The 19,415-nt window shown below is 37.2% G+C and overlaps 1 protein-coding gene across 1 annotated transcript in view; it reads left to right on the top strand.

The window, feature by feature from the left end:
• The first annotated feature begins 4,901 nt into the window (after positions 1-4,901).
• LOC138695371 (tetra-peptide repeat homeobox protein 1-like) overlaps positions 4,902-19,415 on the top strand; it is a 34,987-nt gene continuing 20,473 nt past the window's right edge. The window contains exon 1 of the mRNA XM_069819789.1: positions 4,902-5,046. Coding sequence (XP_069675890.1) covers positions 4,902-5,046 — 145 coding nt within the window. The remainder of the gene's footprint in view (positions 5,047-19,415) is intronic.

The following is a 19,415-nucleotide window of genomic DNA, read 5'->3' on the forward strand; positions in this document are numbered from 1 at the left end:
AGAATAAGGTGCTTAGGAAAATATCTAGGGCTAAGAGGGATGAAGTTACAGGAGAATGGAGAAAGTTACACAACACAGAACTGCACGCATTGCATTCTTCACCTGATATAATTAGGAACATTAAATCCAGACGTTTAAGATGGGCAGGGCATGTAGCACGTATGGGCGAATTCAGAAATGCATATAGAGTGTTAGTTGGGAGGCCAGAGGGAAAAAGACCTCTGGGGAGCCCGAGATGTAGATGAGAGGATAATATTAAAATGGATTTGAGGCAGGTGGGATGTGATGATAGAGGCTGGATTAATCTTGCTCAGGATAGGCACCAATGGCGGGCTTATGTGAGGGCGGAATTGAACCTCCGGGTTCCTTAAAAACCAGTAAGTAAGTAAGTATTGTAGGTCTACAGAGACATCTACCTTGCGACAGAGATAATTTTCATAGAAAGTGAACTTTAAATCTTTAATAGCTAGAATCCACCCATTCAGGAATAAGACTAATTTAATTGCGTCAGTGTACAACATGGGACACTCCACTTTATTTTTGTTCTAAAGAGAGCCAAAATTACGAAATTTATTGCCCTTAAAACTACTCCATCGTCGATTATAATTTTACCATCTATTATTCCACATTTTCGAAATTTTGTAGGAATAACAGGAGCCCATGCATTTGGAAGACATCGACGCAGAGAATGACATGCAGCCCATGGAGTGGGACCCTATAACTAACCCATTCGAGCATCAGGTTACATCAGAATACCAGACAAAGATGGGATACTCAACGGAATTAATGGAATAAACGTTTCACCAACAGGTTTAGACCTTGTGGCTTTCATCTTCTGTACTATACTCCGTTTCTGGAATCTGTAGAGTATAGGAACCGAAACAAGTCCTTTGCGCAAGTGGTGAGTGGAGGGGGGCAGTCCAATGACCGCTCTGGGGGAAAACATTGATTGAAGACGAGAGTCTAAAATGCCACCTCTACCTATCACCTTCTGTCATGCGCATCTTACCCCATAGCGACTGTGAGCCGATGCAGCTCGCAATATACTCCCGCACTGATAGACTCCGCCCATTTGTTTGTCGTAGGCTCCTCCCAAATGCGTCGATTTACTCCACAGATTTCAGAAATGGAGTGCAGTCTAGGTAAAATAATTGAAATAACATGAACTATTACTCCAGCAATATTCCTGGTCCACAGTGCAGTAGCAGGGAAGTGAGGGTTTAAGATTATTTACCTCTAGGAATACAAGGCTTTTGATTTGAGAAATATTCAAGTTAAGTTATTGCTTGTCCATAACGTCTTGAATGGGCAATTCTCTTAATTCTTAAAATTAATTTATACCGATTTTTTTATAGCTTGTATATTCGAATGTGTGGAAATATGTAGATTTTAACGACTACAAAATAGTATGTGTCTTTTGGAGTTTAGGCAACACCAGTTGTTACAAACACAGATCTACGAGTATGTACAGATACGGAAAAAATCTGGAGTTTCCTTATTGTATAAGTTTCGCCTACAACACACTGCGCATGCGCAGTAAACAAGAACCCCTATATGCTATTTGTGGACAGTCGTGTGACATTGTTGCCTAGATACAGGTGGACTCCCATGAAGACTCACTCCATGAAAGAATTTTGAGTAGAATAAGTACTTAGTGCGTATGAGAATGCGTAATATTTCTTTTTTATTACGATTTTGTTGAGACGGGCTGTTCGCTCTTTGTAACGCCTGTTCAATCTGGTTAACATTTTAGTGTAACTTTAATGGATCAGTCGTGGAAATGAAAAGTGCTGTAATTTTAAGTATGCTTTTTATGATGTACACAACAAACACAAACAGCGAGAGTAAGATTATTCCAGTATTCATATTAAACAGTGTAACGTACACGAATTTACAACATGAATACTTAATACTAAGACTGGGGAATTCTGCAAAACATAACCTATAAAAAGTGTTGTCTGAGCGGTAGTTGTGTTTGTGCTGATCATCATGATGACTTGCAATGTTTGGACCTACCTGTCTTTAGTGTCAGTCCAAAGACAAGTGCACAGCACATAAAATAATTTTCACATGCAATTTCTCATCCACTCAAATATGAGCTCTGCTAGACATATTTTCACTCAGGGACACCAAGATTCAAGGGGCTTTCATAGAACAATACAAATTATCCCAAGCCTACCTGTGTGCCCCCAATCCACACAGCATTTGTTTCAAAATCTCTCTTATCACTGCATAAATTAATAATATTGAAGTGCTAGTTTCTTTAATCTTCACATAAGTTTAACTTCATCTTGTTCCTGTTTCACATCTAGGTATTGCGCAAACTGAAAATTAATAATTAATGGTATTTGTGAATTTGAAAATGGTGTCGTTCTAATTATTTTATTCTTAATGTAGCCAGAACATCATGTTTATTTCTTAGTAGGTAATAATGTTAATTTCACATATCTAGTATTTCAATGACATAACTTTAATCATAAATCATCCTGGAAGCCTAACTTTCTTGGTATCATGTTCGATAAGGATCTTAGTTGGCCTTTTCACATCGATGACCTTCATAATGCTTTAGACTCAATAAGGGGGGCAAAGACTAATTGGGATTTCCCGGTCTCTGATCGGGTCAAAAACCCTGATGGAACTGATATTTAACCCTTGTGGTGAATTTCGGTGAAGTCCGGAGGGCCTAATTAGTCAAATCCACTCTCCTCACCTCCACGCTGGGGCCCCCTGGGATCTTTTAAGATGCGAAAGAGAGAGTGGTGTGCGGAAAGCAATGGGAAGCTTCCGCATTTATTTATCCCAAGAAGAATAGTATTACAAATAACTGCATGATGAGTTTTTCTCCCGTAAAAAATTCCGGACGTAAACTATCCCCCCAATCGGATGTCCGGGTGGGGGATACAGGAGAAGGACGATTCATGCCAGAACATGAAAAAGAAGAAAGAAGACTGACGACTGCAACTGGAACAGGAGCTACTCTGCAGCCAGGTAAGTTGGAAAATTTGAAGAAAGCAATAAGAACAAACAGAGTGGATGTGATGGGAATATCAGGAGGGAGGTGGGAAAATAGTGGGGAGTTGCAAAAGGAGGCTAGCAATAGCGAAGGAAGCTTTTAATAGAAAAAGGAACATCTTCTGCGGACCTTTGGGAAAAGAACTAAGAAAGATAGTAAAGTGCTTCGTATGGAGTTTAGCATTTTGTAGAGCAGAAATATGGACATTACGACGAAGTGAAGAGAAGAGAATAAAAGGATTTGAAATGTAGATATGGAGAAGAATGGAACATGAGAATTGGACAGACAGAATAAGAAATGAAGCTGTGTTGGAAAGAGAGGGTGAAGAAAGAATGATGTTGAAAATGATCAGGAAGGGGAAAAGGAATTGGTTGGGTCATTGGCTGAGAAGACACTGCCTACTGAAGGATGCAATGGAAGGAAAGGAGAAAGGGAGAAGAGTTGGGGGCAGAAAAAGATCTGAGATGATAGACGAGAATAAGATATATGGATCATATGAGGAAACAAACAGGCAGGCAGAAAATAGGAAAGATTGGAGAACGCTGGGTTTGCAGTGGAAAACCTGGACTTGGGAGAACAATGAATGAATGAATGAATGAATGAATGACTGAATGACTGAATGTATTTTTTGTTACGGTTAAAGACCGCAGATTATGTAGAGGAAGCTATTGCATATCTGGCGAGGATAAAGCAATTTTGTGCATTAATCAATGCAATTGCCCACTTTCTACTGTACTATTTCATCTTCAAGTTTTTTTATTGTAAAAATCGGAGATATGCTTCCCCTTTACCATTTTTGATATCTTCATTCGATTTTGGTATGCCTTTTTTTCTCTTTTGCCTATAATTTTTAGGGCACTAAATTCAAATGCAGCCTTTTTTAAATATATGTAAAGTTATTTCATTCTTCTTCTATGTTTCCTGAAATTTTGATTTGTTGAAGGTGTTCCTTTATTCTACATTCATAAAGCCATTGAATACTACTATCTCTCAATAAATCTATTTTAAATATAGACTTAAGCCTATTATTTTCTTGCTTGAAATTTTTATTCTTTCTTTTATTCCATGGTTATGGTATTCTAATAGGGGATACAACTAAATGATAATCCGTGTCTAATTCTTATATTTCAAAGTGTTTAATATAAACAATTGAATGCTTTGTTGACGTGAAGACACTTCGAGATATACGAGTAGCTTCTAGCCACATAACTTATCCTTTTCATTTGGAAATTTGAGAACTGTAACATAACACTCTCACTTATAGCACTCTGGTAATTGCTGGTACACAATCACACAACATTTAGGAGCCATCTGTGAATAAAAGAATATGGATAAATTAATTTCATTTTAAATGAAAGTCTAAACTTCCATCATTTCAGTTCCCTGAATGTATTTTTCTTTTAGGTTATACTGTACCTATACTAGAAGTAACCATTACTATGCGATTCATCTTTTGATTCCTTTTCAGACTTCACTTTTATGATTCACTTATTTTTAATAGTTTGGAGACGTACAAGTTACCATACTACTGTCCGTCCGAGTGGTTATTTCGCAGGGTCGTCCAAACAGGGGAAATCACATAGCAGTTAGGCCTACTTACTTAACTGTGCCCTTTCTTTTAAATTATTTTAAACAGTTGTATAATACTACGTAAATTTCCAATTCTGTACAGCAAATATTTGCAGAGAAGAGTATCCACTAGTTCTTACAGAGAGGACAGGAGAAACGTTTGGGGCAAACCGGGATGCGACATAAGCATTCGGCTGGACAGTAGCTACCCATTTATCCTCTTCGTAGTTACCAATCAGTGTATTACGAAGATTTTAACCAAGAATTACACTTCCTTTTAGATCGACAAGAAGAAAATGACAAGATGGAAACTCCAATGATGGTGGAGGCTTCGAGCAGCGACCAACAGCGGGCATTTAACAACTGGAATGCGGAGTGGGAGAAGAGAGTCAGGCAGGGGGACCCGCAGAATCTGAAGAATTTGGAGGCTGGACTTCATTATTTCCAATTCGATAGCCGGGAAGGTACAGTAACTGTTTACATCCCGAAGTATACAATTGCTTTCAGCTATGCACAAGCAGCTCGTGGATACCTAGAGTAGCGCAATCAGCTAATCGGCCGCCATTGTTATTCCATTTCAACACTCTTGGGATAGGAATATTTAAAGTAAAGCTCAATTTAGGCAGTGTCCGTGGCCCTTAAAATTAAGAGTAGGTTATTTGATTCTGACTTAGACTATATTATTTCATTCCTATACAACTGTAGCATATACGACAAATAGCGAGCGCTGCGCTGGAATTGCAATGACTGATTTGTCGGTTTTCCGGCGCAAAGGATTGTGGTACTCTGGATATCTACGGACTCTGTGCACAAGTTCAGGAGACTTGAATTCTTATTAGTAGCGAATATGGCATTTATCCAGAGATGTCATGTAACCAGTTCTCACTAGTCGCCCGATTCACTTGTTGAATTAGTCACAATTCGTAGAATCTATTCTTAAATGTTTGAAGTTTAAAATACATTAGGTTCTTGAGAGAAAGCAAGAACATTAAACATTTTAACATGAAATTCTCTAGCTTTTTAATATGACAGTAAATATAATCGTATCATATTTTTAAATCGTTGTTTCTTAACCAAGTGTGCAGACAGTCAGAGGAGGAATACAATATCGACGGCCCATTTAGAAAAGAAAACAACTCAAAATTTAAAGTTTTGAGAAACCTGAATTTTGAAGCTTCATGTTATTGTGAAAAATCATCAAAGGATTGTTGAACTTAATCCAAATTGAAATCATGGAAATAGGCCTACGTAGATAAATTAACATGGAACAACCTAAAGCTTAGTATTCATATCATGAAATAATGTTATTTAATTACTCTGTCTATTTAGAATCCCCTATAGAAGATTTCACTTTAAGAAAAAAGCATTGAACATATGGGGCTATTCCATCAAATGACCAGTTGCCATAGAAACATCTACCTATCACATAGCTTGTACAATGTACAGAGCGATCCAAAAATAGCGCACATCTTAATAGGTTTCTATGGATGAATAAATGGGTAGACCTTATTATAACAATTTTTTTGGTATACCGTCTGTATTTATGTCCTAATACGTTCACATATATTTATAAAGATGAATTTGTTACATTTACTTACATCAGGTTTAACTTAAGTTACATCATTTTTCACAACATATGCTGAAAATTGCAGCCCCTTTCAGTAACGCATGTATAGCTCGCGCAAGGAACGATTACCGAAAAGCAATGGTGGCGTTGCTGTCTGTTTTGACGTGTGTATGTAGGCACGCCGAGGGGGCGAGAAATGCTGGCCGATTGAAGTACTGTCTCTTCCAACAAGATGAACATATGAGGACACAGTTGTGGAAATGAAGAACGTAGCAAGAGAAAAATTTGAAGCTAATTAAATGCGTAACATATGTTTATGAATGAAATAATAATACCGTGCGATACAAGTCACGTATTCACATGCAACGGAACAAACTAAAGTCGTGATGTAACTATCATAACGCAAGACTCGTTCTATAGATGTCATTTCTCTTCCGACTGTACTCTTGAATATCATTTAATCTATCTCATGACCTTTCCTGTTCGCCGCTCTTCCTTATCGCATTGTTTCATTCGCATTCCTTCCTTCGGTATTCTCTACTTGCGAGACCTATACCACAGTAGGTAGGCTATAACACAGTACTCGCCACGCGCAGACTACGAGGCAAGCCCCGCCCTTCTCTACGTCATCCGTTGTACAAAGTGTGAAAGCTTACGCGCCACAGACATGCATTAAAAACGGAGGAAAACAGTAACACTATAATATATGCATACACGCAGCAAAATACAATGAGCACCATTACTTAAAACATTGGCGTCTGGCTACGGAAATCTCCATAGTTAGGTGGCCAGCTGTAGGTGTCGGGGGCCACGGAGATTTCTGGTTTTACGTAAGGGTTTGTTTTGTCATATGTCAACTTTTGTAGATTAAGTCACAGGCTTTTAATTGTCGTAACATATTATTGAATAGGAAGTTTCTTATTACCTTTGGATCCTTCTACCCTTCTTCCCCTAAAAATTTATAGCGTACAGACACATTCACAAACCGTCAATAAAATTTCAGTTGAAACTGTCCCTGAATGAGGAAATTATTCTTTAGAGAAGCCGTCTAAGAGTATGGACATGCAATTCTGGAAAATTAGTAAAACACGGCATTCTCGTGAGAATGGTAAGTGAGGTCATAACAACGTATATGTAACATGGAAATATACTCATATGCTACTGAAGGAAAGAGATTAGAAATAGACACGATATACACTTTCTGGAACCGAACTTCTATCTACGGCATTTTCTTGAAAGAAAGACAAGGGTTTACGGTACAATAAGAAGCAACAGAGAGCTTCCGAAGTCTTTCGTTGAAGATGAAAATAATTTAACAGTAGAAGAGAGCGTATTATATAGGGAGAATGGCGTCTTCTTTAGATTTCGAAATACGAAAGAAGAGAGGAGTTAGGATGGCCAGACTTTGTACTTGGTGACACTAGGAAGAAAGGAAAATGCTAGAGGAGGCTGTGTGAAAGCTCTCTTGCATCATTCAATAGAACAAATATGTACACAGAGTAAGTCAATATCTGTTCTACTATTCAATTCTGAGAAAAACTATAAAATGGAGCAGAAAAGTTGTGTTGTGATTCCTAAACTGTGCTTTAGGATCTATAAATTAAAAACTCTGACATGAAGCTGTTATATAAGAATAGGTCTATCTTGCTGGAAACAGCTAGCTACTGACGGAAATGATTTAATCTAGATGTCATAAGATACTTGTAGTTGTCTCTCTTCAGTTCCTCAAGCAGACCTCGAACACTCTTTATAAAAATCAAAAATCCTTTCTGAATTGGCAAAATAACTTTCTTACCACTACACGCATTAAGTTGAACAATTGAAATAATTAATCTTAAACTTGATCCTGTTTTTCAGTTTCTATGCCGTAGATGATCTTTAAATTATATTTAGTGGCTGGCTAGAGTTCAACACATCGAATCCATCATTAACACATTTTATGAATTCTGATACATGCTTTTCTTCGGGAATAAGGTGCAAAATGGTTTTGGATATTGTATTAGAAAGAACTTCTGCGACCTTTCTTACATTTTGCTTCTCCATTCCACACAGAGTTAAATGATCATTTTGTATCTTGTATGTGTATTTCAGATCTCTTTTGTTGTAATTCAGAAGTTTTAAAAATGTATTCTCATTCACAAATTTCAAAACCACTATCAAGAAGATCGTTTCTTAAGAATTTCAGCGCATGTGGCACATCACAAAAAGCCCATATACTTATTTCAGGAACGTTAGTATTCTGAAATTGGGTTTTATTTTGGACACGACCCAACTTTAACAGAATCCACATATTACGCGGCCCCATGTCATTTACGAATCCTCTCATCCTTAGGCCTATATTCTTCAATTCATATACAGCAGTATGAAGAATGGCAGGGGTTACTGCGCTGTCGGATCGTAAAATATTATCTATAAGAATGCGTATCATCATTTCCCACGGGGCGTGAAATGCTTCTGTCAAGTACGCTTTCGTAAGCCACTATCCATGTGAACGTGGTGTAGTAAGCTTGCCGGTGACGTCAAAAGCTCACGATTCGGTCGTGACGGGATCAAACATGTTTGATTTTCAGTCGTAAGCCGCCTGGCTTTAGTGAAGCAAGATGTCTTGTTAGCTTTGTTTTTAAATTTAGTAAGAGTGATACAATACAATTTTTGGAACTATAGGTATCAAATAAAACATGTTCTGTACAATCCAACATTGGGCGAGTATCGGGATCGTGATAAACAAGCAGCAGCGGATAAACGAATGTCTGCTACCCTAAATATACCAACATTTGGACCGAAGGAATTTATAATGAAATTTAAAAACTTGAAAAGTTTTTTGCCAGGAAATGAGGAAAATTTCTGAGAGTGAGAGATCAGAAAAGTCTACCGATGAGATCTACAAACCTAAAGCTGCCTGGTTAATGAAAATAAACTATTTCAAGTGACATTCTAGTTCTGTTTTGGCAGTTATTGTTTGTTTCATACAGTTTTTGTGTCATATTTTGTTATAAGAAGTCGAACTCGCTCAAACAAATCTTCAAATTGTACCTCTGTCATTCTTAACGAATTTTTTAAATCCTCAGGATGATTTTTAAGTTCTCCTTCAATAAATCTTCAAGCTCCCAAAGCTTTGCGTTGTAGTGTCCACTGCCTAACCCACCATCTCCTTCTCTTGTGTTTTCTTCTTTGCAAGAAACGATTTCATTCGCTGAAACTGAACATATAACCCAGCCGTCGGCAATTTTGTACTCGCGATGACATCACTGGACACAAGCCGCAGTACGTAAGATGTAATATTAGTCGAGGAGTATAGAGCACTCCGTTCGGATCCCAGTGGCGGACTCTCAACCCAATCATCTGACGTAGACTACACAATATTGTTTTATAGATGAACAGATTGTATTGTATTTCACCTTTATGTTTGCTGTGCTACAACAACCTAGGAAAATACTTCACAAATTGCCACTCTTAATACAACTCGTAAATTTTCGTCTGCTAGTCACGATCTTTGTTTAGATTTTACAAGTTTTCGTTCAGAAAAAAATTGTTCGGAAATATATCGAATGTAGAGACAAACATAGCGGCTATGTAGGGTCGCGGCAGGCGACCTATGATAATACTATAGATATTTTCTATGGAGAGCATTTTAAATAATTCTAAGCCAGTCTGGTGTGTTATACAATGACAACGTTTAATGTCCTCACTTATTTCCAGCTCTCTTAATATCACGTTAGTCCACCTAGTAGACTTTTTTAAAGTCGTATTTCGAGTCCCGTATGTTACTATAGATACAAATTACTTTCTGTTCAGATTCGTTTCTTCTATATATTTTCTTCATGCTTGGCATAACTTTTCTCTTATTGTATTTCCTTCGAGTGTAATGACATCGAGCAAATATTCTTATACAGAGAGATAATTCGTAACTCCGCAGATGAACATTACCATTTATACTGCATCAATATCTGTGTTTTCACCTGAAACGAGAGATTAGACCACTGTTCATGCATCTTTGATTTTATTTCTCGTTCAGCTAGTGTTTCAATATCCCTTATCCTCCTTTGTAATGTCTGTGTGGATAATTTCATACTGTTAAAAACATCAGATTATTCGGGACAAATAATGTTAGCAACTTTATTCTGACATGTTTTAATGAATTGTCTTTTATTTTAGCACTTCAATGATTTTGCGATTTGTATGTATGTATTGCGAGTAATTTTACGGCTGTCGCCGTCTCCCGCTTCTCAACTTCCAGGTACTCCGGTTTTGACAATCGCCCATTTGTAGACCCCTGCAGATCATATCCTCCTGAACCTCCTCGCTCCATTTCTTCATTGGCCTTCCTCTTCTCTTTTTTTCCGGGGGAGTCCAGTTGAAGACCTTATTAGGCCAGCGGTCGGCTGACATTCTCTGGAGATGCCCATACCATATCAGGCGTTTAGTTTCCACTGATTGTAAGATATCTCCTGATACCTGCATTATATTTCGGACATCCTGATTCCTAATGTGGTCCATCCTCGAAACTTGACAACTACGGCGCCAGTAATCCATTTTTAGAGCCAACAATTTCTTCTTCATCCTGTCTCTCATTTCCCAAGTTTCAGATCCATAGGTACATATACTTTCTATTATAGTTTTATATATACTTGTCTTAGTTTTCCTTGTTACCTTGTCATTCCACAGGAGTGTATTTAATTGTCTTATGGCCCGCTTTCCTTGGCCAATCTTATTATTATCTTCATCACTTTTGGCCTGACTGTTGAGGGTAACACCCAAATATTTGAATGATTCAGAATTTTCTATTTGTGTATCCCCAGTATCTAAATTTACCTTGCTGCGACTACCCACAACCATGTATTTTATTTTCTTGAAATTAATTGATAGCCCCCCTTCCTTATTTTGCGATTTCCAAAGCAATAATATAACTTGCATGGAGTTCCCTTTGACTCAGTTTGTTCCATCATAATTTAATACTGGAACTGTTATTTGAATTTCGTTCTTCTATATTTTAATTGCTTGACTCCGTCTAGCCCTACGAAAAGAAAATTATTTTTATACTTATTTTCTACTGCATACATTTCCGTTTACAATTACATTGGATATGTTCATGCTTACCTATGATTTCGTGATAATCTTATGACGTGTCGTAATGTCGCTAGATGTTTGATTTTTAAGTGTCTATTATAATTTTAGAACAGAAGAGGCGTCTACATTGTCACCATATGCACACCTACTGTTCCTCCCATTCTTCCTTAAACACACGTTTCCGAACAGACGTTGAAGGTTTTGAGAAAGAAACAATCTAATATAATCAGGTATCCACTGATAGATGTCTGTGTACTGGAGTTGTAGGGGAGTTGATTGGAAGGGAGAGAGTGAAGCAAAGACAGTTTACTGCGCTGCCCCTTCGACAGCACTATTGCTAATGATCACGATGACATTTTCTCCGATCCCTGCCATACATTCTTCAGCAACTAACCATGGCTACGTCTCGACTGACTACTTTGTCCTTCCGTGTGAACGGACCACGCTTTCCAGCAAGAAGGAACTGGCGTGGAGCAATCACGATATTTTTTAATTGACGCGAGCGTTTCACGCCCCGTGGGTACACAAGCCTGCTGAACAGTCAAATGTATTGTCGTAAGAAATGCTATGCTGCACTTGCATTTATTATTATTATTATTATTATTATTATTATTATTATTATTATTATTATTATTATTATTATTATTATTATTATTATTATTATGTCTTTTTCCATGTCAATCGTATTATTTATATTATATTTTAAGATCTCAAAACTAAAAGAGATCAAACCTACATGCATTTTATGGTGAAGAGATGCCTTTGTAATGTTCGAGGAGAAGGTAATGGATATTTAAGTTGTCTTTTAAAATCATAGGCGTTTTAGACAGAGCTCGTAACGTGACTGCTACAGCAACATCTTCGACTTTTTCCCCCTTCAAGTTACTGCTCTTCTAGTTATTAACACGGATTTTTTTGAGGACTGAAAATGGAGGATAATTTAATACTTTCATTTTCAAAAGTCTTAATACGGGCTTCTAAGTGCATATTTTCATGTTTTAATTCCTTCAAAGTTTCTTCTAGCTCTGTAATTTGGTCCGAAAGCATCTCATTTTCGGATTTCAACCATTTTTTTTTTCAAAATATCAATTTTTTCGTGTCAGAGATACTAGGATTAGTGAACACTTGTTCATTTCCATTATTAATTGCAGGACAATAATTTTCTCCCGTGTTCGAGACGCTGGAATCCAACACATTTTCTAGGATCTTTTTGTTATTTCTCCTCTCCATGCGTTGGGTCCGGCGTTCTGAAGGATCATTATTTGATTCGGGATTAGAATTCGGTATAGGCCTATTTAGATGGGGTTCAGCTCATTCACGTAATATCCATTTATGTTTCAAAGTTGGAAGCTCCGTTTTAAGATCCCTTTCATAATAATTTTCACCAAAATGATAAGATCAGACTGTTGCGTTTTCTTCATTGAAAGAATCTTCCCTTTTACACAAATATGCCCATCTTTTCCTACGCACATCTTATTTAGGGAATCTGTGGAAAGTGATACTCGCGCGGGCAGAAATCCTTGTTGTAGGCTGTTTGAGCAGGTAGCAATAGCGCATACAAAAGGCATTTTTTCTTGTTTTGTTTTCGCAATAGCTACTTTCAATAGTACGTCATAATGTTAGTCCTTAGAACTAGACCAATTAAATTTATATTTCAGTTATGCAATATACGGTCGTAGGACATATTTTGACTGAGAAAGATAGCATAAACATTATTTATATTAACATTTTCCAAAAATTATTATTAAAACAAATGACCTTATGATGAAACTTACTTGTATGTACAGAATGAAGTAGCTCTATTAAACCTAACACAAAAATATGTACAATCACTATTTACAAACACAAAAAACAAACAATTTTCACTCAAACCCTCAAACTACTGTAAGACTGGTAATCCCCGCCACTTGGAGTGTACAGTACGATTATTTAGTCCTGACAGTCGCCTTAGATGTGCGCCTAGATCAGGCGAATCCATTTAGTTACGCCAAGGGGTGTATGGGTTATTCATTCGCTTGCCTTCGAAGCGATCGGGATGTCATGCGTGCGGTGGAGCGGCATGTTTCCAGTACAATTAAGCTGTACTGCATTCCTTTACCGACCACTCGCCCTTATCTCTACTCCGGAACTTTTCCCCTCTTTCGCGTCGCTGAGCTGTCAGGACTAAATAAGCGGTCTGTACAACGGCTGACGCCAGAGACAGAGTTTGCTACCGCGCATCCAGTTCATGACATGTACTGTGTTATACTTACAGTGGCATGTACGAACTCTTTTTACCATGTTTGCGGCCACTTTTTTGAGCACGCGTACACTGATGTTGTTAATCTCCGTTGTTATGGTACTCTTTAGTTCCTCCAGAGTGTGCGGTCTGTTTTTGTATACCCTTCCTTTAAGATAACCCCACATAAAGAAATCTGGGGACGTCAAATAGGAGGTCATGGACGCTACAATCCTCGAAAAATGATACGCTCACCCAAAAGCTCGCGCAAAAACTGCATGGTTTCATTAGATGTGTGACATATGGCACTGTCCTGCTGGAACCAACAATCACATTCATCACTGTCAAGAAGCGCAATAAACTGTATAATGATATCTATGTACACAACACTGGGCACTGTAGTTTCAAAGAAAGTGGAGCCCACTATACGACGACGTGAAACGGCACACTACACTCCAATTTCTTTAGAGTGTAAGGGGGTTTCATGGAACACATGTGGATTTTCGGTGGACCAAATTCGAGAGTTTTGACTGTTCATGTAACCACTAAGGTGAAACCACGCCTCACCTGTGAAGAACACACGGTCAAGCTCTGCAATTCCATGGTTGTCAACTAATGACCGCAACCATGTAAGCTACAGTACACTACGCGATTTTGTTTATTAGGCTCCTTGAATTCTTGAACACTGCGTACATGATAAGCACGAAAATGTAACCGCTTCATCGCTCTCTGAGCACTTCCACATGAACTCTAAGAGTGGAGCTCAGAGTCTCCGCGAACGTTTTGAAGGCGAACGCTCCATCACATTTCTCACCTCAGCCAGTTTAGCAGGAGTTAAAATGGCCGGTCTCCCGGTTCTCTTCTTGTCTGCAACTGATCCACATTCCCTGAAACTGACGATTACTCTCGTTATGGTCGAATTGTTGGGCACTACCACATCCGGATAATTCGTCTACAACACGTGTACAAGGACGACTGGAAAAATAATGTTCAACAACGAAACCTCGTTGCTCTTTGGAAAACGACATGTTTGCCGAGCAATAAACAAAGAACTATTGCAAGCGTCAGTGTATACATACACATCACAATGACGACAAGGTTTGTTGCTGTAGCAACATGATGCGGTAGCCGATAGCACTTTCCAACTGCATTACTCAATATAGACACCATAATTTTAATGTGAGCGACTTTTGGAGCGCTCGTATTAGGCAAGACCCATAGGCCTATAATCAATGCTTTTTTCTTAACGTGAAATCCTCTATAATTACTTTCTTCTCACAAGATCTGGGAGTTATCTTCGGCATGGAGTTCCACCTCCTTGGCCACCAAATATCTTCATTGAGTCATTCCACTTCAAACAGGACAAATATAAAGGAAATTTAACCTTGATGTTTTTTATTTCTGTCAAATTTTTTGTTCGATTGAAGGAACAAAAATAAAATTTAAGGGATACAGGGTTACATACAATCTGTGAAATCATATCTTTGTAATTTCTCAGTCGTAGATTGGCTGTTAATTTCGCAATGTTTCCACCATCAATTAACAACTTTATATTCTCATGATGACCACACACATACAGACTGAATGAGTACTACTCGCTCCAGGAAGCACACATTGTTTTGGTCTTAGTTCCGCAAACTTTTAAAAACTAATTTGTATGTCTGAATATTTAACCTTAAAAGCTCAAAATGTTTCTTTTAAATCTGATAACAATAATCTTTTCTGTTTCTGTACTTTGTGGCCGTCTTCTTTTACAGAAACGAAGTTTTACTTTCTCGCCATGATGCGACTTATATCATTATTAGTGTAATGGTCAATTAAGTACTTTTTCCACTATGGATGTGTCTAAAGTTTATCCAATTCTAGATTCTGGATTTGAGAGAATTCCCCTCTCTGCAGCTAAGTTTTTTGCAACACTGATCATGTGATTAGATGCATCACAGTGTTCCCTAATTTTACTGTATGACCACTCTTCAAATATATAGTATTGACAGAAGTCAATAGTGTTTCCGAAACACTCTGGTAGCTTATTAATTATGTCACCGCTACTCTTCTCATCTGGTGTTGTTTCTACTTCCTTTTTTCTCAACGCGAAAAATCTTTTCCTTATGTGTCTGTTTTATTTTCTGATATTTCTGTTAGGGATAATTCTTCTGTGATAATTTCTTCTTCTTAATTGATGTCTCACCCTTGACATCAAACGTTCATTAAAATTATCAATGTCCGTCACTGACACCTCTGAATTATTTATCAATTTCCGAATTGCCTGTTGTTTCTTCTTCAATGTTCTGGACACTAGAATCGCCTAAGATATCAACACTGCTGGTTTGAACAGCACTTGATTCACTAATATTTGACATTAACAAAATTTTCTTACGACAATTTTCACAAATCCTAAGATTGTACGACAACTTAATGTGTTGCATTTTCAATTTTTAAGCATGTTGGAAGTCACGCACCTTAATTTCCCTTTCTTAAACCTACGACTATGATTGCTTATTTTGAAAGGATTAAAACATTGATCATGTCTAGATTCTGTTATTACTCATTGTGATTAGCCTACACACTAATTGCACCAACTAAAAACAATAACAGAAACTACGCCACACACACTCGCGGTAATACTATAGTACAGTGTTATTAATGCCCTAACGTTTGAAAATCTCGGAACAAACTGAAGAGAATTCATTCCGCCTTGGACCTGGATTAGGTATGGTATTGTATATCCCAGCCAATCTTCTCCAGACATAAACAAAGAGGACTGACAGTCGCCAGTGTGATGTTGCATGCCAGACTTCAGCCAACAGTTAACAGTGTGCCGCTACAAGGGATTAAGAGCGCAACAGAGCTCTATGCGCGTATTTATTTAGTATTTTTTTACTCTGTCATTTATTGCTTTTCCACTATGAAATTTTGGTCTACTTACACATAATTAAATGGAGAACATGCTGATAATTTAAAAATGGTATTCTAAGTTTGCTAACATTATGAACAACAAAATTAACCTATATAATAATTATGGCATAAAGTACTGTGAATACATAAAAATGGAAAGTGATTATACACAGGCTAAAAGCCTGATATTTAACCTTCCAAATGAAACTAACCTCGATTTCATACGATACACATAATGGGAGAAATGAATGTTTGTATATGCCAATGTGTACAATTTTTAAATAATTTTGATGCTGTATAGATCTCAAAATAACCAGAACTGGGACCAAGAAAAATAATATGGGTCTCTTATTTTTACCCTTAGAAAGCATACAAGAAGTTTCAAACAATTCTAAAAATATGAGATCAAAAATTTGTCCGGTCTGACGTGGAATGACTCCATTGCATATAAAGCCGACACCTTTACATTTATACTTTGCTCCAAAACATGACGCCCTTCCTTCACACCTTTCACCACTTAACTGTAGAAACGAGCAAGGGGTAAAATTTACAAGCGTCTAGCTGTAGCAAACAGTAGTCTCAATTTCTGCGTGTCTGATGGGTCGGGAGAGATTGGTCGAGATCGGTCGTCTGCCGTTGTAAGAGCCATCTCGTGTATGTGTATATATACGCGTATTAGACTGTGGTCTATATCGTGTAGGCCAATGCCATCATCCTGGCGGCAGCCTTCGAAATCTCATAGAATTGTCTGTGTTTTTTCTGTAATTTGTTAAATTTGTTTCTCTATTTATTTGTGCTATTTAGATGTGTATTGATATAATGTAACTAGTAATAACCATACTTTTTATGTAAGTTTTGTGGTTCCTCAGTTTTCTTATAAACGTAATGTACAAACTCATAAGAAAGTAAAGCATGTTGTGAAAGTAAGCAAGTCCTTCAAGTGCGATTATTATGACGCGCAGTTCAATCATGTGAAGAATCTTAAAAGGCATGAAATTAAAAAAAAAAAAACATAATATTGTATATAATAGGTTTAAAAGTGACAAAATCTTTAAATGTGAAATGTGTGATGCTCAGTAATCAAGAAAACAAACTCTGAAATAACACGAAAGTCAGGTGCATCATTTAGAAGCAGTGACGCGTAAGAATGTATCAAAACATCATTGCTCTCTTTGTTCATATGAAACAACCAAATATGAATGATTAAAACATTATAATGAAATTCATAATATATCACAACTAAATCGGAAACATTTCTAAACTTAGAAGAAGTTCATAAATGGAAGAAAAACACAGAAGTGGAGACCAGAGAAAACTTTATATACAGTAAGTTAGAGCGTGTCAGAAAACAGCAAGTAACATTAAGCATCACTATTTTTCCTGTTACCACAGTTGAGTATTACATGCCTACGTGAAACAGACAAAGGCATATATACAAATACAGGGCAGCAAAAATTAATGCTTTTTGTCCGGCCAGTATGAAAATAAGAGAGTTGGAAGTTATAATTTACGGACACACATGTTGGGCATGGAAGTGACCTTGGCCATTTGTTTCTCTCTTCTTCTCAGCGCCTGGAAACAGCCAGTAAGATAGCTAACAAGATACCATTTGACACCATATTGAATGAGATACGAGACTCTGTCACAGAATCCAGTTTAGAAACAGTACATCTCTTAACTAAAAAGGACTGTATAATACTGAGAAAGCCTTCAATCTTTCGGAAGAGGGGATGCGTAATGCTGGATACAGGAAGTTACAGAAAGCAGTGATCAGTGTATTCTGTATTATAAGTAGGGAAAGGAAGTTCATGTATTTGCATATTTATTCTCTATCATTGTTTGAATATGCTGAAAGATTATCTACATGAATCACACATTTCTGAATACAATTATATTACTTTTATTGTGCATTAATGTGCATATTTTGCCTCTATTTATAAAAGCATCATATTTTAACATTTATGCAGGGAACCTGCTTATTATGTATGTTTATTTGTCTTTCCCTCATTTTTAAAAGTATGTAACCTTGTAAACACGACTAATTTATGTTTATGAATTTTGAACATAACGATGGCGCCCCCATAGGGAGCCTCTTGAGTTAGCAATTAGTATTCCTTTACTGCAGTCTTGAGCAGATTTCGATAGAACAATATCCAGTTTAACATCAGTTCCAAAAAAATGTAGGAGATAAAGTGAATGAGAAAACAGCAAATATTCTTTCCAAAAACCCTGGATATTATCAACTTAAAGAAATTCAAGATATTCTCGAAGGAAAAACACCCCAAAAACCAACAAAATGTTCCGTAGAACAGCTCACAGCTTTTGTGCAAGCCCTTCTTACTTCTTGTGACGTAGAACGAAATTTATCGCGCTACAAAGCTATGCTTAGAGACAACAGGCAAAGAACGACAACAGAAAACATACGACACTGCTTAGTTGTGAACTGTAACAGCATAAATGGAACATTCAGCAATGAGGCTAGCATTTCAAAATCCATAGACTAAATATAAGTTACCTATACCTTATTATTCTGTTAAAATAATCTCAGACTGATAATGAATACTTTGTAGCATATTTATCAACAATTTTTACGGCATAAATGCATACATATTCTTCACATTTTTAGGGCATGAACTTCCTTTCCCTGATTATAAGCCACAAGGAACTGCTCCTGACATGACAGCACATTTTTTGAAAGAAGAAGATTTTGTTCTTATAATACAAAGCCCAGGGAGAAATTTTAAAAACATATGGCTCAGAGAAAGTAATAATTGAGGGCTTTGCCGGAAGAAAGGCGGATAGACCTATATGCCCTTCTTCGGAAAAACGGTTTAAAATGTAGTGAATAATTCCCTAATTATAATAGCGGAATTTTGTTTTGATTGTACTGTACATACCTGCAGGAAAGGGCTGCATGCGTGTATAACATTTTATTCAGGTGCGTTTTAAAATCTTAGATTGCATGTATCTCATTTAGCCATATTGACGTATACGCCCTTTTTCCGGCAAACCCCTCAATTATTGATGGTAGGGCCTACCCATGGTATGGGTGATTATGGATTTCAACTTATCGCAATAATGACAGT

This window comes from Periplaneta americana, chromosome 2 (genome assembly GCF_040183065.1).
Source record: "Periplaneta americana isolate PAMFEO1 chromosome 2, P.americana_PAMFEO1_priV1, whole genome shotgun sequence".
NCBI classification, from domain to species: domain Eukaryota; kingdom Metazoa; phylum Arthropoda; class Insecta; order Blattodea; family Blattidae; genus Periplaneta; species Periplaneta americana.